At 38.7% G+C, this 23,216-nt stretch overlaps 1 protein-coding gene across 1 annotated transcript in view; it reads right to left on the bottom strand.

Moving 5' to 3' along the window:
- Nucleotides 1-2,164: 2,164 nt before the first annotated feature.
- The window catches only part of LOC109080673 (rap guanine nucleotide exchange factor 6-like), an 86,106-nt gene continuing 65,054 nt past the window's right edge, over nt 2,165-23,216 (bottom strand). The window contains exons 17-30 of the mRNA XM_042747512.1: nt 21,082-21,234; nt 18,016-18,261; nt 15,436-15,822; nt 14,582-14,793; nt 13,800-13,923; nt 13,400-13,423; nt 12,154-12,371; nt 11,547-11,726; nt 10,479-10,616; nt 10,015-10,125; nt 8,973-9,147; nt 6,581-7,023; nt 5,338-5,583; nt 2,165-3,266 (exon numbers count right to left, since the gene is read on the bottom strand). Coding sequence (XP_042603446.1) covers nt 3,244-3,266; nt 5,338-5,583; nt 6,581-7,023; nt 8,973-9,147; nt 10,015-10,125; nt 10,479-10,616; nt 11,547-11,726; nt 12,154-12,371; nt 13,400-13,423; nt 13,800-13,923; nt 14,582-14,793; nt 15,436-15,822; nt 18,016-18,261; nt 21,082-21,234 — 2,680 coding nt within the window. The 3' untranslated portion in view covers nt 2,165-3,243. The remainder of the gene's footprint in view (nt 3,267-5,337; nt 5,584-6,580; nt 7,024-8,972; nt 9,148-10,014; nt 10,126-10,478; nt 10,617-11,546; nt 11,727-12,153; nt 12,372-13,399; nt 13,424-13,799; nt 13,924-14,581; nt 14,794-15,435; nt 15,823-18,015; nt 18,262-21,081; nt 21,235-23,216) is intronic.

Here is a 23,216-nt window from a genome sequence, read left to right as displayed (position 1 = left end):
ACCCTTACGAAAAAGTACTATAGGTATCTTATAGTATTTTGGGACAAAATATTATAGTAATCTTATAGGAGTACTAGGCCTATAGTAATTTGGGACATACTACAGAAGTATGATAAGACTACTATAGAAATACTATAGCAGCTTAAAAATATTATAGAGGTATTACAGAACATCACAGAAGTATGTTATGTTCTGTAATACCTGTATAATATCCTAGAGCCGCTATAGTATTTCTACAGTAGTCTTATAGTACTTCTATAGTAATATTTTGTCACAAAATACTATTTTCCTAAGGGTAATTAGGCCATGCATAACTGACACATAGACGTATATTTTCTGTCATTTAACGTCGGTCATCCTCATTAATGTATTTTAAATTGTTTTCATATTTAGATATGACGGCCAGAAAAAATTAAGTTATGTTAAGTTTTTGTTATGTTAAGTTTTTTCAGTGCCATTGACTCCGATTATTTCTCGGCGTTTTGGCTTCAGTTTTCAGTCCATAATGGCTGGCCGCGCCGTCACGTCATGGGGGCAACTGTTGCTATGGAGCGTTCTATTGAGTTTCGCCTCTTGGCTTCTATACTCTTTGGTCACTCATTGCTGCCATTGGTCTGATGCTGGCATGACTCGTGGATCCTTCTTTGTGCTTGGCCCTTGACTCATTTTATTCCACCGGTCACACAAGTGGCCGTAAAGAAGTTTTAGAAGCTCTAAAAACCTTACTGGCTGCTGTTTTAGTGCATTTCCTGCAAATATGGAAAAAAATAAAAATAAAGGGTCTCAATTAAATATGTGCAGTGTCACATGATTAGTGCAAACTGTCACATGACCAGAGCAGTTTAATTCCTGTTGAGAAGATGATGACTGCATCAAAGCTCCAAAACAAAAGGATAGTACAGTATGTTAACAGAAAGATATGACAAAGATTTTTGGTCTACATTATCTTTAAGGTGTAACATACTGATGGTCACAATAGTGGGTTAACAGTGCATTTAAGTATAAATATAAATCCAATTGCAGTTGTTAGTGAAGGCTGCACTAGTTACAATATTGATGTTGTAATACTGGCAGAACTAATATAAAAATTTGAATATATATTTTACAATAAAGTAACAATTTTGAAATATGTTGATGTTTTTTTTTTATCTCAGTATTACTATCAGTGTTGTGTAAGGGTATTTATGCATAATAGTAACTCTAGAATGTGATCAAACTGTTTAAAATAGCTGGGCTAAGATATATATTTAACAATTTTTATGACTGCAGAAATATATTAATACAGTATACACATTATCCCACCGGTCACAATTGTGACCTTCTATAAAACAATTTTCCACACACTTTTCCAAAGAATTAAAAAAATATTTATTGATTATTCTAAGTTTTAAGTGTTACTAATGAGATATCATTTGGATATTTTCATGTCTGGGAAGAATTTGGGATTAAACAGGTTAATTGCTGCTTGCAGCTTTATTTACTGTACAATTATTATTAGTAGTAATATTAGTTTTATTGTTGTTGTTGTTGTTATAGAAACCATAAAACCATGGTAATGTGGAGCAAGGTTTTTGTCATGATCTTACTAATACTAATAATGCTACATTTAACTCTGGATTCAAGAATTACAGTAGCTTTTCAAATACAACTACAAAGAAGAATTTAATAGATCTAATAAACATTAATTGAAGTAAAATAATAAGAATATAATGCAATATAATGTCATATTAATATTGGTAAATGCATTTGCAGTTTATTCAGAAATATCTATTTATTATTTTCTGTCCTTAATTCATTTATTAATAAATTATTTATTCCAATTTAGAATTTCCAACCCCAGCAAAACATTAATGTAGGATCATGTGGGCCGGATGGACTGAGTTAGCTCAGGTCCAGAAAGAAGACTTCTAATAGTAAAACTATTCTAAGTGAACAACTTATGCTCAAATGTTGCTGCTGTGTTGATGTTGGATCATCTTCAATCGAGCTGCTTTAGCTCCAGTGCCGCTGAGACACACCAAATACTGACAAAATATGAAATTCTCATGTTTCAGGGTATTTATGAACAAAAAGTTTGAAATGATTTTCTGTAGCATTCGATACAGTAACACTGAACCCGTAACATTCCTAGCAGAGTTTAGAGAAACAAAGAACTTCTGCCCGGTAACAGGAGCAGCCACAACCCCAGATTTATTTCAACAAAATAGTGAAAATACAGTTTATATAGTGGACTCTCTTCTCAGCTGTACATGATCGGGAACATTCATTTACAACAAAACATACAGTAAAAAAAACCTTTATGCTTATATATCATTAATACAATCAATGCTGTTCGTAGCAAAACAACACGTACTAAAAAATAAGAAGAAAAGCATCTGGGTCCAGACAGGTAAAGTAAATGATAAAAACGTAATACTCCAGTTATGTCCCTTAATATAATACATTTATTTGTTTCATTTCAGCCCTATACATCTAAGGTTTAGTTCATGTACAAATGTATTTATTTGCTTACAGAGAGCAACGACTATTAAACCATTTGCATTCTATACAAAATGTCCCGTCCAAAGAGCATGAGCTAACAAGGAATGAAAATGCACATCTAGCATATAAATATATTTTTCCTTGACAAGCAGCATCGATCTCGTTCACTATGTACAACGACAGGAGTAGCAAATCCAACAGCTGAGACTGTACAAATCAGACGACGCATCCGCGCCATCCTTATTGCGTAAAAAAACAGGCAGACGCAGCACGATGTGCATTTCAGCGAGAAGAAACACTGTAAACAGAGAATGTGTGTAAACACGTCAGATGCTGAACTCAAGCGTCGCCGCCGAACCGTCCTGATCTCACAATGCTTGTTCGACTTCACAAACAAACCAGAAGAGTGTGCAACGTTAAAGTACCATCGAGGTTTGACTCCGAAGCATATTTGATCTGTGTTGGATGCAAGAGGTGCTGCTCTATCAAACAGGTTTTCTCCAAAAGGAACTGAATAGATGGTGAACGGAGCATGACAGGTGAGTGAAAATCAAGATGTCAGCTTAAGGAAGCATTTGGAGAGACGGACTCCGGCTTCATTTCTGAGAGATCTTTCTTCACCGGTCACTGAAAACGTCCGTCTCGGGTTGGTCGATGATCAAGAATAGACTTGTTTTGTCACTGAATGACCTCAAAGATGCTGCAAACCTGAAGAGTACCTGGAGTGTAAAGCATGAGTGTCCATGAAGCACCGACGTCCGGTCAAACAGCAGAAACCTGCTCATCTGAAACACACAGGAGGACAAGCACATGAAGCTGACTTCAAACCATCACTGCTTCATCAACACCGACTGACAGCAACACTATTCACACCCGATGGCACTAAAACACATCTAGGCCACATTTCACCCCGATGTCAATAAAGATAAAGGACTTATAGTGTGTGTAAAATAAAGCCTATGTTGTATGATGACTGCTCATTCAGTTTGTGCACTCGCTGAAGAAAAACGTATCATATAGGGTCTGTTCACACAGAATGTGCTTTTTCTATTCCAATGCGCTAATTTCACATTTAGACTTTTTTTCATGTTTTAAATCATTTCAAATTTCAGTATTCAGTGTTTTATGTTTAAAGCAAAGCATTATTAAGGCATTTGTCACTGCAGGTTAAATGCATTCATGTCCCCTCTGAGCTACATTAAACTGTGTAAATACATCTAAATGCTATTTTATATATATATATATATTAGGGCTGTCAAATGATTAATCACGATTAATCACATCCAAAATAAAAGTTTTGTTTACATAATATATGTATGTGTACAGGGTATATTTATTATGTATATATAAATACACACACATAAATTATATATTTAGAAAATATTTACATGTATATACATTTATATATTTATATTCTTATATTTTATATTATATATAAATATATTTAATATATAAACATAACATATTCTTCTTAAATATATACATGCATGTGTGTGTATTTATATATACATAATAAATATACACAGTATACACACATATATTATGTAAACAAAACTTTTATTTTGGATGTGATTAATCGTGATTAATCATTTGACAGCCCTAATATATATATATATATAGATAGATAATTCTCTATTTTGCATTTACTTGTACTTTTACTTTCAATACTTAAGTACATTTAATATTAAAAAAACACTTTTCACACTTAAGTACAATATCACATACTTTAAGACTTTTACTCAAGTAATATTCTAAACAGTGACTTCAGCTTCTACCAAAGTCATTTTCTGGTAAGATATCTGTACTTTTACTTGAGTATGGCTTTGTCCACCACTGCCCTCACCTTATTTAGTCATGAATATGCAAATTAGCCCCACTTCCACCCAATCACTCTTGCTCAGACTACCTTCTGAGTTAACTGTAGTAGTGGCAAAATTGCATTAATTCAGCCATATACAGTATGTTTGAAACAGAAACTGATTCTGAAGAAGAGGCAGAGTGAATTATGCTAATTTACAAGTCCATGTATCAGAATTGTAATGCTTTTTATGTATCGCTAAATACAATAGCAGAAATGTAACATAACTGACTACAGCTAATAATGTGTTGCTTCAAACCTTGATTTCAAACTCTTTCCCCACCACTGACGGAATTTTCCAGCTTTTTCTGTGTTTTCACTGTTATACAGTAGGGGGCGCTATTACGCATCTTCTGAAAGAGTACTGAATCTCTGGATTAAAACACAACGAAGAAGCAGCAGAAACAAGCGATCACATATGTAAGCAGATGCATACGTAAAATAACGCAATCATCAAACATTAAACAGCATATAAATCAAACCTGCCTAACTACTCCAAGTGAAATGTCAACCTACGAAGAACTGTGTCTAGGAATATGAAGCTTTGGGGGTGTTGATGGAAGCAATCGTTTTGATCATCAAAAACATGATTTTCTTTTTTTTTTCTTTTTTTTTTATGAAACTTACTCACATTCAATTGTTGATTAACAAAATGCATGAAGCTAGAATATATATATATATATTTTAAGAGCATCTTTCTTTTAACATATTGCAAAAAAAAAATACTTTTTAAACGCTAAAAAGTTTAAAAGCTATTTTAGTAGCTTTCTTTCCATTTGTCTGTAGCAACACATTACAAAAAGCCAAATAGCCCAAAATGAGAAAATTGACCAATGCATGAAAAAAACAAAGTAGTGTCCTGCCTTAATATCAGCTTCACAAAATATACTAGCGTAATGTATTATTTTCTTGGTGTAAGATGCCATTTAGTTGTTTGGATTGAGGGGTGAAATGCGAGCCGGACGTGTTTCTCTGCCCTGCAGGGTTTGACCACATACCCTCCTCACTATCAGCGTGAGAATGGAGAGTAACACTGGGCGGTCTGGACAGGCTGGGCTCGGCGAGGCTGTGTCGCAGCTTGCACCTCTGCAAGGCCACGCTATACTCGGGCGGCTTTACGTGGGCCGGCCGCAAGACTCCTCCGTCCTGCACGGCGTCGCCCAGCGTCAGGCCCTGGTACCCCGGCGGAGTCGGGGGCGGCGCTTTGAACCTATCGTCTTTGCAGGGTGACGTTACACAGTACACTGGCAGGAAGCAGGAGGAGAGGTGCAGGAAGTGACGTGATGAAGGGGAAGGAGCACAGATAGAAACAAACACACACACAGACACAGACACAGACACAAAGCAAACATTAATGAATGAAAAGGGTACATAAATCAAAAAGACATTCACTAAGACACCGACACAGCTGCACCAATCACAACACAACCCTCAGCTGCTTGACACAAACAGGGCACAAAAGTTATTTAGTAGTTATTATAGCTACTGATAATGACATTCAATAATATAAATATAGTTATTTAATCGTGTGTTCTTGCTGATAGGACTGAATAGATACAGTCACTCAAGGAGAATCACTTCCTGTGTGACAATTTACAGAATGTTCCATTGTTTTTCAATGGGTGCAATTAACAGCTGAATGCTTTTGGTCATTAAAATAAGTGAATAAAGAATCATAGTCTTCTATTGTGACTGCTAATTAAATTTAGAAAATGTTAAACATGTATTAGACTTTTAGACAACTGGCTATTTTTATCTTAACACACCAAATCTTATCTTCACTGATGCTTTCTGATACAGTGATTGCTTCTTCTCGCTTACAACAATACCGACAATTATCTGAATCATTAATTACCTTTGAACGCTCACCTGTGACAACCGATCGTATTTACATTAATACTTTTTGAGAATCGCTTACTCTCAATTCAAACAGCACATAGTGTGACAAATTAACTATAAAACTATAATCTAAAAATATGTATAAAAAAAGAATGTAAAAATAAAAATAACTAATTTGGCCAGAAATGGTCACTTATTTCACTTTGATTAAATGCATCACATGGTTGCATGACACCAGTTTGTGCCCTATTTGTGGAAAGCGCAGGACATCCCGAGTGAATCTTTCTACTGATATAAGTGTCCTAGAGGCATCAAGACACAAGCGAGCCGGAAGAGCTGCACATTTATCATCTAACGCTAGGACAGTGAAATCTGCCGGTGTCACGAGAAGCCGAAGCTCACCTATGAGTCCCTTCTCCGTGCTGGACGTGATGGTCTTGTACGAAGCGTCTGTGCTTTGCTGATCTTGCGTCTTGCGTCTGACGGTGCCGTAGCTGCCCTCGTAGGTGTCCGACAGGGAACTGGAGGACGTCCAGCTCTGTCTGGACTGACTGAGCTCAGATCCGTCTCTGGAGCAGCTGTCCTCTGGCAGACCCGGGCCGGTCTCCACCTCGGCGATCGGGCCGCACATGGGCGTGTGGCGATGGTTGAGCAGGTCCAGAGCTCGCTGGCCTGGAAGAGTCTGGAGGTTGTCGTGGGAGTTACTAGAGCAGGAGGTCCAGCTCCCGCGGCCGCTGTCGGCCATCTCAGAGACGGAGGTTTGCTCGGGAACCGTCAGCTCCTCCGCGCTGCTGTTGAACATGAAGCTGGTCTCCCTCACGGCAAGGTGTTGAGCTGAAGATGAACTGGGATGAAAGAAAAGCACAGTGACTAAACATACATCGCACACAGCTGCGAAACGTGGTGCACGTTTAAAATATTCTGTTTTATTCAATATATGCTGTACACATGAATTCAAGTTGGTTACATACTAATTTATCATTACACACAAATTAGCATTTGAGCGATATTAGTAGGGCTGCACCGATCAAGATCAGCTGATTGTTAATGCGCATCTCGTCAGTAAAGCTGGTTCTCTAATCAGCGGTAAATTCCATCAGGTGCGTGATTTCACATAGAGCAGCTGTTATTAGAATTTGCCGTTGTTAACTGACAAGCTGCGCAAATAAACGCTGATAATGAACGTGGATTTGCGCAGCTTGGTTCAGGTCTGGTGAGTTTGCTAACTGGTCAAGCACACCAACACCATGGTCATTTAACCAACTTTTGGTGTATTTGGCAGTGTGGGCAGGTGCAAAATCCTGCTGGAAAATGAAATCAGCATCTTAAAAAAGCTGGTCAGCAGAAGGAAGCATAAAGTGCTCCACAAATTTCTTGGTAAAGGGTTCAGTGATTTTCAAAAAACACAATGGACCAACACCAGCAGATGACATTGCACCCCAAATCATCACAGACTGTGGAAACTTAACACTGGACTTCAAGTAACTTGGGCTATGAGCTTCTCCTCCCTTTCTCCAGACTCTAGGATCTTGGTTTCCAAATGAAATACAAAACTTGCTCTCATCTGAAAAGAGGACTTTGGACCACTGGGCAACAGTCCAGTTCTTCTTCTCCTTAGCCCAGGTAAGACGCCTCTGACGTTGTCTGTGGTTCAGGAGTGGCTTAACAAGAGGAATACGACAACTGTAGCCAAATTGCTTGACACGTCTGTGTGTGGTGGCTCTTGATGCCTTGACCTCAGCCTCAGTCCATTCCTTGTGAAGTTCAATCAAATTCTTGAATCGATTTTGCTTGACAATCCTCATAAGGCTTCAGTTCTCTCGGTTGGTTCTGCATCTTTTTCTTCCACACTTTTTCCTTCCACTCAACTTTCTGTTAACATGCTTGGATACAGCACTCTGTGAACAGCCAGCTTCTTTGGCAATGAATGTTTGTGGCTTACCCTCCTTGTGAAGGGTGTCAATGATTGTCTTCTGGACACCTGTCAGATCAGCAGTCTTTCCCATGATTGTGTAACCTAGTGAACCAAACTGAGAGACCATTCTGAAGGCTCAGGAAACCTTTGCAGGTATTTTGAGTTGATTAGCTGATTGGCATGCCACCATATTCTAATTTGTTGAGTGAAATGGTGGGTTTTTGTTAAATGTGAGCCAAAATCATCAAAATTAAAAGATCCAAAGACTTAAACTACTTCAGTCTGTGTGCATTGAATTTATTTAATACACAAGTTCCACAATTTGAGTTGAATTACTGAAATATATGAACTTTTCCACGACATCCTAATTTATTGAGATACACCTGTAAATACTGTTCAGTTTCTTGCACAGACCGATCATTTTTTTGTCTTTACACATTAATGTATCGTCACGAGCCACAGGGTTTAATTTGGTTTTGTTTGTGTTTGTTTTATGACTCTCAAAGCCGTGATTCTCATTCACTTCCATTATAAGACTGACAGACTGCAACAGTTTGAGTTAAAAATCTCAGTTTGTGTTCTACTGAAGAAACAAATTCACCTACATCTTGGATGCCCTGGGGGTAAGCAGATAAACATTACATTTCCATTTTTGGGTGAACTATCCCTTTATTTTGTGGAAGGGTGAATTGAGACTTTTTAAGACCCTAAAATTTCACTCTTTTTATGGCCTTAAACTGAATCTAAGCCTTTTTAATGAACCCCTGAGAATGTTTGCTCAAACTCATATTACAGCACAGACATCATGACTCCAGCAGAAGCGATTCGGATAAAGCTGCTTAAGCTTGAGACTCTCTGAGGTGTTGTGGGATACGTTACCTCATGCCGGGCTGACTGCAGTCGGCTGGAGCGTTTGTGGGCGTCTCTGACGGGACGCTGATGGTGGGTGCTGTGAGCATGGAGTCCACAGAGCCGTTACTGACGATGCTGGAGCGGGAGGAGATCTCGCTGGAGTCGGACAGGTCGGACCTGCCGGTGGGCAAGAGTGCGTAACCTATGAGAGAGAGAGAGAGAGAGGAGACAGAAGATCAGCACGACTGCCGTCACTCTCACAGGTTGGGTGAGATTTAAATGCTTAGTTTGATGATCAAAACATACAATGCAATGATGATTGAGAGATGAATAAATAAATGTTCCTCACTGAAATGACTCACTGATTTTTCTAAAACAATGATCTCTGGATAATCAAGTAAAGCAAAGCTGCTTCAGTCCAATAAGCGTTCATCTTAAAATATTACTAACAATATACATTTTTTTCTTATGTTTACATCTCTGAGCACGACACAGACCCAACGGCGCAACGCAAACTTCTGCCTTTATTGCACAACTGATGGAAAACTCACAGTCTGATCGTTACAGAGAAACAGCGAAGAAGAGGCTGAACTATGACACATGAAAGCATCCGGTCCTGACCCTGTCATCCTTCACTCACCGTCTGTGAAACACCGACACTGATGGTTTTCAGACCGAATCACACATTCAACATAATCCGCCATACAACTTTTCCTGACATGCAACTTCAGTTATTCAAATGCACATGAATCTGAAAGAGTGAATGTAAATAAATGACTACAGGGTCTTCGTGTCTGGCTGAACTACACTGATGCGGAGGAACATGAACAGCTCATCATAATCAGTCACACAGTTGTCCTCCTCCTGTGTCTGTCTGTCTTCAGACTGTCTGCCTGCTGCTCATCCTGTCTCACTGTCCCAGTTCTGTCCCTGGACTTGCTCCTGTCTCTCAAGAGTCTGAAGGGGGACCTGAAGCGCTTGCGTGTCTCTTCCTGTCCCTGTCTGCTCTCTTCATGTCTGCCGCTCTGACAGGTCATCCTCAGGATCTGTCTCTGAAGGAAAGCCCCACCTATGCCATACGAGCGTCCCCCTGCCGTCCTGACACCGACCTCGCTGGCCAGAGACGAGGACGAACCCGACAGGTTCAGCTGACCGCAGTTCTGTCTGGGAGCTCCGCCCACTGTGAGGGAATGATGGAAATATTTCAGAAACACCGACGCTTGAATCATGAAAGACATGAATAACACCGTAAAGAAATAAAAGTCAGAAAACTGAAACAGTTTACTAAACCTTTAGAAAAAAAAGTTTTAAAAAGGTATTTTTTTGTCTTATCATATTTAATACATCAGGCCTTTATAGCTCAATTTTATTCAGAGACCCAAACTGAGCAAAATATTTCATTTAATTTCAATGTCTTGAATAGACCTTTTAAAATTCCATGATACTCCAGAAATTCCATGCCTCGTGGGAACCCTGTATTTTAGTTTTCCAGCATCTGATATACAGGAGACTGGAGGTTTGTGGGGGTCGTACCTTTGCGAGGAGATCCCTGTGGGGAGACGGTAGGACTGGAGTGCAGAGACGAGACGCTGGCCGTGTCTTCGGGTCTCTTGAGGTTCATGTCATCGGCCGCTCCAGCTGCTTTCTTCAGCATCTGAGGTGAGTTGGGACCTGAAGGGCACAGCAGACACTGACTCCACTGAAACCATGATCACTTCCTGAGCTGCTAGCGACATGCCCTGCGTCCCAATGTTCATACTATCCATCCTAAATAGTAGAATAAGTGTGTCCCAAAGCATAGTATATTGAAAAGAGTATGCCAAAACTCCCTGGATGGTCTACTATTTCAGGGTGATTTTTGAAGTGTGGATCCGTGCACACTCTAATGGCTAATATTACCCACAATCCATTGCGCTTTGGGTAAGGATTCGGTTCAGAACTACCAACACAAATAAAACACGTAAAAAAAAAAAACTACAAACATGACGGATGTGCGTGACTGACGGTTTATGCTGTATTCCAGACAACTCAAAACTAGGATTTTTCCCACCTCTTACTTGGAAATAATGTCTAGAACACAGTCTGTCCGTTTCTCTTTGGAAAAATATGTTTACTGACAGATTTTTTTTTTTTTGGCATAAACACACTTGATACAAATATCATAATTCTTGAAATTATTGAAAAAAAAATGGTAATCTAGTTGATTTTGAAATTGCAAAGATAATGTATAAACCAAAAAAACTGTTTACTTCCCAAATGTTTGAAATGAGAGAGTCAGTGTAAACTTAAGGGTGAAGAATAGATGAAAATCTGTCAAAGAGGTGAAATTATGGAATAACAATGATGAGGAACTCTGAATGTGTCTAAAATAAAAAAAAAGAGTTAAAAATAAGATTATAAACAATTATGTAACTTAAAATTAATAATTTGCATATAACATACTTTAAACAGTTGTATTAATTTATAAAAATCTGTAAATCTGTATCTTTTTGTATAATCTAGATTTAGTAGAGGAAGTGATGCTTATTATAAAAAATGGTAAGTAAAATAAGCTTCAGCATGTAATCTGTCACTTCAGGAAGATTGCGATGGGTCACGTACCGAAGGAAGCGGACAGGTCTTTGGCGATGCTCTTCTTGCGCAGAGGGTAAAGGCTGACGGGAGGAACCTGCAGCACCTGGGAGACGCGGTTCTGAGACTTGGCTGAAGACACACCGGAGCGCATGGACACCGGGGACATGTCTGATTTAGTGGACCGCCGCTCGCTCAGGTTCTTAGACACTGGAGGGAAAACACAAACAACACTTGCTATCAGAGGTTTCATTTGGAGAGTGTGTTTGTGCATCTTTCTTCAACATCAGTGGCATTCAGATATTTATTTGGGGGACCATCTGTCCTTGTTTCATGCCACAATTGGTCGTACTGCTTTTCAGTAATTACCTTCAGCAAGTATGACATTTTTTTAAGCAATTTAGAAAGCCTAGCCAGGACGTATGGTCACCCTACATTTATTAATGTGACTGAAGAGCCCAAATACCTTCTTTAAATGCTAGGCTACAGTCAGGGATGCAAATAAGTGCTGCGCAGGTGCACAAGCACTTTCTACACACTCAGCCCTATTCGAGATTAATGAAAAGAACCCAAACCACTTTACATAAGAAGCTCAGTAGCTCAACAGACAGCACAGGCTGCTGATCCGAGTACGCACGTGTGCTGTAGGCCGCTTCACACTGCAGCGACATGATCTGGAACTTCTCCTCGTCCGTCTCCACCTCCAGGTGTGCCAGGTACTGCTTCACCTTACGTGCCATCTGTGCGTCCTCGTACAGCTTCTTGGCGTTGAGCAGAGAGCTGCGGCGCACGCGCTTCTTGTGATTGCCCTGAACGTCCAGCAGGTTTGAGTTGGTGCTGCCCTGACTCAGAGACCTGAGGAAACGGATGAGGAGTGAGAACTACAGCTGACAAACATGCCAAGTGTTTCATTCCCACGGGCTGATGTTCACTGATAAATGGGAGGACAATCCCAAACAGAATACAGAATGATGTCACGACTCACGAATAAATGAAACTTGATGATATACAACTTTTTTTCTGGTCTTGCAAAGAAAAAATGCATTTCTGTGAATCTTGTTTTTCATGTATAGTTTATGAGCTTCTTGCATGTGCACTACCGTTCAGTAAGATTTAATAAAATAATAAAACATTTATTCAGCAAGGGTGCATTAAATTGATCAAAAATAATTTATCTTTCAAATAAATGCTGTTCTTTTGAACTTCCTATTCATCTGTGAATCCTGAAAAATAAAAAGTAACAAGGTTTCCACGAAAATATTGTGCAGAATGACCGTTTTCAACATTAATAATATTAAGAAATGTTTATTATAATTACATATTATAAAAAGCATATTATAATGATTTCTGAAGATCATGTGACACTTGTAAGGATGGAGTAATGATGCTGAAAATTCAGCTTTGATCACAGAAATAAATTACATTTTATCATATATTCACATAGAAAGCAGTTACTTAAAATTGTAATAATATTTCACAATATTACTGCTTTTGCTGTATTTTTTTATCAAATAAATGAGCATAAATAGCCTTGGTGAGCAGAAGAGACTTTTTTTCAAAAACATTACAAATCTTAATTATTCCAAACTTTTAAAATACTTTTTGTATTTGTAGAACTCTATTTGTAAAAAGTCCTCACATTTATTTGTGAATACGAAACATTAAACCTCACATACTCGCCACTCTAAGCAAACAATGACTACAGCAGCGTAATGCGGCCATGCAACGTGTTCAGTTACATTAATGCAAAAAATACACAAACGATCTGTTACGGGAAGATCAGTGGTTTAGAGGATGAGAGAGAGGAAGGAAGAGTCGCAGGAGCTGGTGTGTCCAGGTTAATGGTCATGACACATTCAGGACATGCAGGAAAGCACACTTACCCTAAACTCTTCCACCTCTTCTTCCTGTAAGCAAAGCCCATGAGAGGCAGAAAACAGGTGAACAGAAAGAGAGAGACACTCAGACAGACAGAAAGCACCACCAACAAAGACTACACATGATCCTACCAGAAAAAGAGAGAAAACTGCTGCTGCATGTGTGCAAGCGACTCAACGACAATGAATGAGTTTGACATCTAAATAAAAACATATCGAAAGATAGAGCGGATGTGATTTTATCCGACTGGACTGTGAAAAGTGAGCGGGGTCTGACTGAACAGCTACTGGACTCACTACTTTTCCCCATAAGAGTAGCATACCATTAGAAGGAAAACAACAGTGAATCGTTCCCAGTAAGAGCTGGAACAATGTGTGCATGTGTGCAAATGTATGCACTCGTCACCTCTGTCTGAACATGAGCGCTGGGTCCATGTTGGCTGACGTCATGCGCACCACATTTCGTATCTCCTTGGCGATCATTCGTAACTTTTCGAAATTCACCAGGCCGTCAACACTCGAGTCGTTACCTGAGAAAGATAAGAGATGACGGACAGTTTTAAGACATTACATGTAATCTGGATCTAAAAGTAAAAGGTCTTCGACCCCAGAGGGTTAATGTTTGTTTATGTAATGCAGGGATTCCCAACCTTTTTTGTCAGCCAAACTCCTTAAAATAAAATGTTTACTTAAAATATCTCTGAAGAAGTAAATATTCCGTAAATATTTTAACAATTTGCAAGTTTACAGTTCTCTGATGTCAGTTAATGGTCATTGACATGCAGGTGAAACAAATAAAATATTTCTACTTTTAGTGATTTGTGTTTATATTTGACATTTTTATTATTTAATTGTTAGTTTTTTTTATCAACTCACCAACCCACAGCAGTTCTCACATTAAGCCCAGTTTGGGAAACCACGGTGTAATGTAATGTTTAATGCATTTTATGATGTTGATATAAAAAGAAATGTAATATATTTTTTCTCATTGTTTTATATATCGAATTTACATTTAATGGTGAGTTTAAAACAAATTAGTTAAAAAAAAAGTAGTCTAAAAAGTAGTCAAAATGCATTACCTAAAAAAAGTAACCTAGATTATGTTACGAAATACAATTTTCATTGTGTAATCTGTAAGTAGTCTGCACAGCACATGTGTATTTAAGAAAGTAAACTTGACCTACTGACCTTCGTGCAGGAAGGTGAGGTCTTTCTTGACCATGGGGAACAGTGGGATGATGGGAGGCTGTACGCTCTGGCTGCTCAGTGTGTTGCGGTATTTGGCCATGTTGCGAGACGGGTCGAAGATGTCCTGAAGGTCACGCAAGAGTTTCTCATACTTACTGGGTAGTTTCTCCCACGTGCTCTTCAAGCGAGCTACTGGAGCCAGATTAAGACCACTGAAGAGCACATAAAAACACAGCACGTCACCCCTTACAGAATCTGCCAGATGTTTAACCATTCGCAAAATAAGAGAGATTAAAGCTGCATTTTATGTTCTGATGAAGCTGCACAGCTACTTGGGAGCCAAGAGCATGTCAAGTTTTGAACATGATAATTTGTGTATATTGTCAATTATGAATTATTTTGTCTTGTGGATAATTTAGAAATATCTATTAGAGGGCTCTACAGTGTGACCATTTCAGCTGCAATTGTGAATGAAAATTATTGCATGCATATAAATATTTGGGCACACCATTGTGAGTGACCGGATCTACCCTCTGCTGAAACTAATAATAGCATTTGCGAAACAGATTTTGCAAATGCTTCAGTCCAGTGTGTATGTCTTTGCACTCTGGAAAGCCGTCAAAGGTTTCTATTTACAACATGCTTTGCAGCACTGAGCAATGAAGCCAATCGATTTTAATTATTTTAATTATATCTTATGTGATGCTCCACAATTTTCGAATCTTGTAGTGTGTGCATGTTTAAGATTTAAAGGGAAGTTCGTATAACGAACCAAGTGTTGGCACAATGTAAATACGAAATTAATTGTGCAATGTAGAGCATCGCTGATTATTACAGAAGTTTGTGAGATTCACCTGATGATGGCAAACATGGAGTTGAAGTTCTTGCACTCGCGGCAGTGCAGGGCGATCTTGATAAAGTGCTTGATGGTCTTCATGCGTTTGAGTGCGTTGGGCTCGCGCAGGATCTCAGTGGCCACCCAGAAGGTCTCCTGGTTGATGACTGCCTCAAACTGCTTCAGGTGGCTGCTGCCTCCACCGCCGGGGTCCAGCTTAAACAGGTTGTCCACATACTCGGTGGACTCGATGTTACGGAACAGGCCGAAGTCTCTCATGGAGAGCTGTGCAGCCACCTCCATGGTGCTAAGCTGCAGGAGACTGATCTGACTCTCCCTCAAGAGCTCCTGAGCGTCTTCATCAGAGCAAAGCGTCTCTGTCTCCATGTTGTTCTTCAGGTAGTACCTGAGTAAACACATGAATGATGGGATTACTATATATAGGGTTGGGCATTGTTTGGGTTTTTATGATACCGGTGCCAAATCGCTACTTTTAAAATGGTACCGGTACATAAAGAGATAATTAAATTTTTTTATCCAAAATAGGATGGATAAGCCATTAGCGTTATAAATGCATTCAATGGCTATTTCATTCATACTGGACACCAGAGGGCGCCCTCGTGCAGAAACTCCACATATGTGTCACAGAAGCAACAGAACTAATGGAGTTCTAGGAAATCCCTAATATGGGCAAAATCATTGCTATTATAACTGAGTAAACATGATAAAATGAAGACAATAAACACTCGACTGCAACAATGTATAGTTTATCTGTGTTATTCAAGCCATCTCTGGTATTTTCATAATAATTAATTATATTTATTATAATCCATTGCTAATCGATATAGCCTTTTTACAGTATAGAACATTTTCTGCCTCATTCTGTGACAAGAAGCCACATCAGCGCACAAAAGAAAGCATTTGACTGATGCTGTGAAGTCTAAACATTATAATGTTCTCTTTTGTTGGACAATCAGTTTGGAAAGGCTTCTCATTGCAAGTCTTTACAAGGGAAGTTTAGCTTTAGGCATTTTAATTTAAGTGTGTTTAGCTTAGCGGTAGGCTACATGCTGCAGTCAGAGCAAGTTTAATTACTGCATTCACGTTTTTCTCAGATGCTCTCATTTCCCGAGTTGTGCCTTTAAGTCGGAATGTGAAAGATTTGTTGCATTTGATTTATTAGAGCTTCCCGACATGCATTCACATGCATTTTCTCAGTCAGGAAATTATGCTAGTGATGATGCTTCTTACGTCCGTTTCGGAGAACCAGAGGATAAATATTTCAGTCGATTGCTCAGACATTTAAGTTTGTTCTAGCACATACCGGTTACATAGGTACTAGGGGTGGGAATCTATGGGTAGCTCACGATTTGATTCTATTACGATTCGGAGGCCCACGATTCTATTCGATTACGGTTAACGATGCATCACAATGTTGTCATACATCCAGTACATCTATTAGGGGTGGGAATCTTCAGGCACTTCACGATCTGATCTGATTCCGATTCCGGGAGTCACGATCCGATTCCAAAACGATTCTTGATCTAAATTTTTTTCCCCAATTAATTCTTCTGCTGTGCAAATACATATTTAAAACTTTACGTCTTAAAATTGCAGTTATATGCTTTTTGTTTATATTTGGAATCTCTGTATGTCAGTATTTCCATCTTAAAAATAAGGGTGTGAATCTAAACTGGTTTCACAATTCAATTCAATTACGATTATCATTATCAACTCAATATCACGATGCATCACATTCCCAGTTTTAAATATTACTGCACATGGCTACATTTTCATATAAATTTATTTTGTGCAAAATTAACGTTCTTTTTTTATTGTTATATAAGCACAGCAGGCTATTTTTTAAAACAATTACTTATTTAAAATAAGTGTTCTTTAAGTTTCCGAAAGTTTACAGACAATAGTTTCCTGAGCATTATTGCCTTTGATTATTACTGATGAGATCATAGACGGTGGCAGCTTTAACAGGCTGCATTCACACTAATGCACAGATCTATTTCGGTATCAGATGTTCTGTCCTGCTCTGAAAACATAACTGACTGTGTGTACATCAATTTCGTATAAAAGTATTCGAAAATGCAAGTGCATGTAACCACAGCCGCAATTGAGCTTCAGGACAACAAACACAAAGCGCACGTGAAAGTCTGTCAGTGCATGAGTTTCGTGCATCTAATAGTACTGCATTCCAAACAGCATAAATGAAAGCATATCTAAAGTAAAACACGGCGGGTGGAAGCACAGACTGTCAAGCAATGTGCACGCGTCTCACAGCGCAAATTCTGTGCAATGAAGCCCGCAGCGTCTCTAGCGCGCACAGGTGCCATATGCGGGAAAAAACAAGCTCAGAATCAATTATGAAATGTTCAGAATCTATTCAGAATTGTTGAAGAGAGAATTGCGATGCATTGGAAAATCTATTTTTTTCTCCCACCCCTAATAGGTACCGGGTTTCGGTACCAAACCCTATTACTATATATAATGTGTGTTTTTGGTTATGTCCACTAAAGTCTAATCACACAGCGTACATCACACGTCTCTTTTGTGGTCGAGGTGCTGGTTCCGCTCTGGGTCTGCTTACCTGCCGTTGAGCTGGATGCGGTCCGCTAGTTTTGAGAGCTGGTCGGGGAGTCGGCGCTGTTTGGTGACCCCTTCAGGACTAACGGACACCTCACACAGCGAGTAGGTCTCTGCAGCGGCGATGAGGTTGAACTCGCTGACCACATGCGAGACGACATCTTTGGCTGTGGTGTCTTTACTGATGATGATATAGCAGCTCTGCTGGTCGGCCTTGAACACGCGGATCACCTGATCTGGAATGTCTGTTTGTGTCAAGAGGAAAGAGATGGAGTTAAACACAACACAGGTGAAGATGTACACATAATCATAGCAGGGCCTAAACCGCAAGGTCAGTGGCTCAGTGACGAGATGTTTGGCTCAGATCTGTTTAAGGCAGCCGTGGGCTTTCACACTATTTTGAAGTAAACTTGGAACGCAATCCATCGCACATGCATTTTCACATGCTTTTGGACATTGAGGGTAAATCATTTCATGCCACAAACCCATGATCACGTGCAAATGAGTTCAAAACGTGTATGTCGGGTGTACTTACAATAGAAACCAGCCACTTCCAGGAGCCAAGAAACACACACAGAGAGTAAAGACAGAGAGAGAGAGAGATGACACATGACACTCCAGAACACATGATCCACCAGCGGACACATCACAACTAATTTAGAGATGGCCTCCGCGTTACGAACGTCTCTCGTACCGAACATTATGCTGCATATAAAAGGGATAGTTCAACCAAAAGAGAAAATCAAGTCATCATTTACTCACCCTTGTGTTGTTCTAATGCCGTATGCCCTTCTTTGATTTTCGGACCAGAAAAGGAGATTAAAAAAAAAAAATGCAGACACACTCATTCATGGTGATCAGCATCAAGCTTTTTAAAAAAGATGCAAAAGTATCACAGAATGACCCTATACAACACGCGCCGTGAATTTGAAGTGTTTTTGGGGGGTATAGGATAGGGTTTGGTGAAAAACAAACCAAAGTTTAATATATTATTTAGCAAATGTCCTGACCTTGACAGCTGGTCATGTGCGTTCATGAGACTATTAGCACCCACAACAGGAGAAGCACACAATTTGTGAAACATCTAAATCAATAAAAATACAACATTACAAAATGCCTAGAAATCCCCCAAAAAGTATCTGTCTACTTTCTTCACTTTGTCTAATATCTCTGGACAGGAACTCCAGCTGTCATGACCGTCAGAATGAGTTGACAGCTGAGCACAACAGATATGTGAGAAGAAAGCACATAGATTGTATTTCAAGTCACATTTTTATTAATCTTACATTTTTTAAGTTGTACACAAAGATGAAAGTCAGGATACTTGTTAAATAGTATGTTAAATTTCAGTTTGTTTTTCATCACACCCTATCATATACCCACTTGGAATATACAGCATGTGTTGATAGGACCTTTCTGCATCTTTTTAAAAAAGCTTGATGCTGATCAGCATATACTGCCATTATATAGACAAGCGTGTGCTGGAGAATTAAAAAAAAATCTCCTTTTATGGTCTGAAAAAGAAAGAAGGGCATACGGCATCAAAACAACAAAAGGCTGAGTATACAGTATGATGAAAATAATGATTTTCATTTTTGGTTGGACTATCCCTTTAACTTCAGCTGGTTTCCACATTCCTGTGCAGAGGATCTGAAACCAGCCGCAAGCTTTCGTTTGAACATTTACAGGAATCCTTCCCAGCATCCTCATATATTCTAACTATATCTCTATTTTGCATGCATAAGGTTTTCAGAGCTTGAAATAAGGAGCGAACAGCATCAGGTGCATCCACCTACAGCAGAAACCCTCCACTGTGATAAAAGCACACTTTGGCATAACTAAAATGAGCACTCAACATGGAAATAATACTTTAATTTCATCACCTGCACCATATGATGACATGTGTCTATGGTCGTTATATCAGCTGCGGGTGGCTGAACTCGTGCTCCGATGGTGTGATCTAGGGCTGCACGATATTGGGAAAAAATTACATTGCGATATTTTATTTTTCTGCGATATATATTGCGATATGAAATCTAATCTAATTTTTTCTTACAAACAAAAATGGGGTGAGCACACTTACATTCTCATTTTAAATGATTTAAACATCAGAGTATTATTTAAATTAGAGTAAATTATTTGTTTGTAACTTTAGGATATGGTTTGAATTGTTAACATATTAACTAACATGAACTTACCACGAGCAATACTTTTGTTACTATATTTATTAATCTTTGTTTATCTTAGTTTAAAAAACACAGCTGTTCATTGTTTGGTAATGTCACTTCACAGTGCATTAATTATGTTAACAAATACTTTTGATTTCAACAATGAAGGCTATAGCCTAAATGTTGAAATTAACAATGTTGTAGAAGTGCAGTTTAGTAATAGTAAATGTTAAATAATGTAGTTAAATAGTTTAATAAATAGAACATTATTGTAAAGTGTTACAGATTTTTTTAATACACCAATTCAGACGTCTCGTGAGTTCAGTGTTGGACAGGTCAGTTGTTTAAACCATTCATTAAATTGAATCGGTTCAAAGGAATCATTAGTTCGCGAATCAGACGTGTACGCCACGTGTTGTGTAATTATCTCGGCAGTTTAGGATATCGCACAAGATTTGACAACACAGAAAACATTTCATCACTGGATAGGTTTTTTTTTTTTTTTTTTCGACACCATCGTGTCAATTGATTTTGATTAATATGCGCGAGGGAGAGAGAAAGACAGCGCTCGTGTTGTTTGAAGACGGTGAAGTTGAGCGCGCGCGGCCGGGGCGCTCTCTCTCTCTGCTCGTTCTTATATGCGCCCTGTTAAACTGACAGGACTTAAAAACACATGCAAATGATAAACTTTCACTCTATGATGGTTAAGCTGCGCAATTTTATCCGTGAATCACATTCGTCAAGGGCCGGGGCGCAGCTGGCCCGTACGGTTAATGAATCACGGATCAACTACGACAGCCTACATCACACATCCTGCGATGTGACTATCGTGGATTCGTACATCGCGATATCGATGCTTAAACGACACATCGTGCAGCCCTAGTGTGCTATGTTACTTTAGTGGTTTGGTAAGTCGAGATATCTGTGGTTGGGCTGCAAATAGTTCAGGACTGGTGTATTGTAGGCTGCCAGGGATGGGCATTATGGCCACGCTGTGCCGGCACTGCTTAGTGCCCACGATACTGTCGTCCTGAGACTGAGACATGCCACTGTCACTGCAGACACACAGAGAGACGGATTTCATCCAACACTAACACTGCATGTCAGTAAACACACAGACACACACACATTAGGGTTCCTGCAGGTTTTACAAAGGGGAACTTAAGAGCTTTCTAAGACCAAGTAAAGACATTTCAAGGAATAAAAGAAATGGAACTCAGTACATCAGTCTCTAAATGTCAATGTCTTTTATTAGCATTGAAAAATAAACTTCCAACAGATCTCCATTACTAATTCATTGCACTAAATAAAAAAAATAAAACATATGGCTCGAATAGCTCTGCTCCAAACCACTAGAATATGGAAAATAACTTTTACTGTACTTTCTGATCAGAAAAATAAAACTGATGTTCTTCCTCATTATTTTTGTCTTGTTTTCCAGTGCAAATATCTGAACATTCCTAGATAAAGATACATTTACTGGAGAGGTAAAATGACGTAAGTCTTGCTTCCAGTGAAATTGACCGAAATTAATTGAGTTTATTATTTGCAGGATTTCTACAGGTTTTATGAAGGTAAAGTTAATACTTTTTAATTTTTTGTTAATTTTTTTTTATATCTTTGTGGCAGGTATCTGTTCTTGTTTTAAGCATAAACTCGCTTAATTTTCTTCAATTTCTTAGAAAACAAGACTTTTATTTGTTCAGTTTGCATCTCAAGTCTTAATTTAAGAAAGTTTAGATTTATGACATTTATTTGTATTGTAAAATTAGACAAAAATCTGTCAAAATTTAGATAAAAATTCAAGTGATAAGTCGAAATATGCTATTTCTTAATAATGAGATAAAAGTAAAATATTATGAGATAATCTAGCTATGACACTAAATCATAATTATGAGATAAAGTCTGAAGTAGATAAAAAGTCATGAGATAAAAGACGAAATTATGATATCGTCGTAATTATGAGATAAAGTAAAAGTTCTGAGATAAAAAGACAACATTTTGACATTTTAAGTCATAATTATGAGATAAAAAGTCATAATGACACGAGTCAATTCAACTTGTAATGTTATAATGTTCTACGGTATAATAGACGGGTTGCAGCGTTAACTTTGCATGAATAGATTGTATTTGTGACTTTATAAATGTAAGTCTTTCTGCTCTAATTTAAGACATTTTTAGACCTTAATTTGTGGAAGGGTGAATTGAGACTTTTTAAGACCTGCAGAAACCCTGCACATGGACATTTAGGCCGTTTTCACACTTGATTGACTGAACGGGATGAGCCTGACCCAAAGTGGATTAACAACTGGTTAACATCATCCAGAAACCCTTAAGTGACGTCAAAGGTAAAGCAAAGATGCTTTAGAGAAAGTCTTGGAGTAACATCACAGATTCATTTTTTTGCTGTTTACACACGCATCCATCTGCCGCAATGTATACAGAGAATGCGAACTGCTCGCCGAAGGCCAAGAGAAATGCTGCAAAGTAAAAGCAAACTGTGATGCCAGAAGCCTCAGTGTGAAAGCGCTCTTAACAAACACAAACACAGAATGAACACACACACACAATCCATGAATGAGACACAAGGCTGAGATGAGCAAACGCAGCAAAAGAAGGGCAAGAACACGTGACGTCTCAGACAAGAGGAAACAGCGCTGTCTCATGGGTAAACTCCATGCCAATCAGACGCTGACCTTTACACAGACGGGCTAATTAACATGCTGCTGTCTCACTCTCAGAGCAGAGAGACGATCTGCTCTGAGGGGACAACACTGCCTCTCCATCCATCACTCGACTCCATGACATCATCCTCATCAACACATCTGATACTGCAGGAAACATCAAAACAAGTGCACAAAGAACACCCCAAACTGCTGTAGATACAGAGCACATCACTCAGATACACGTGTTCAACCCCATTCCCACCACAAGAAAAAAACATGCTTTAGTAAATCACAATCTTGAGATTAAAAAATCTGAATTATGAGATAAAATTTAAACTGACATGCTATGCCATAATTATGAGATAAAAATC

The sequence above is a fragment of the Cyprinus carpio genome, chromosome B21, assembly GCF_018340385.1.
Source record: "Cyprinus carpio isolate SPL01 chromosome B21, ASM1834038v1, whole genome shotgun sequence".
Classification (NCBI taxonomy): Eukaryota; Metazoa; Chordata; class Actinopteri; order Cypriniformes; family Cyprinidae; genus Cyprinus; species Cyprinus carpio.
Note: the sequence above shows the minus strand (reverse complement) of the source record. Positions and strands in the feature narration are given on the sequence as shown.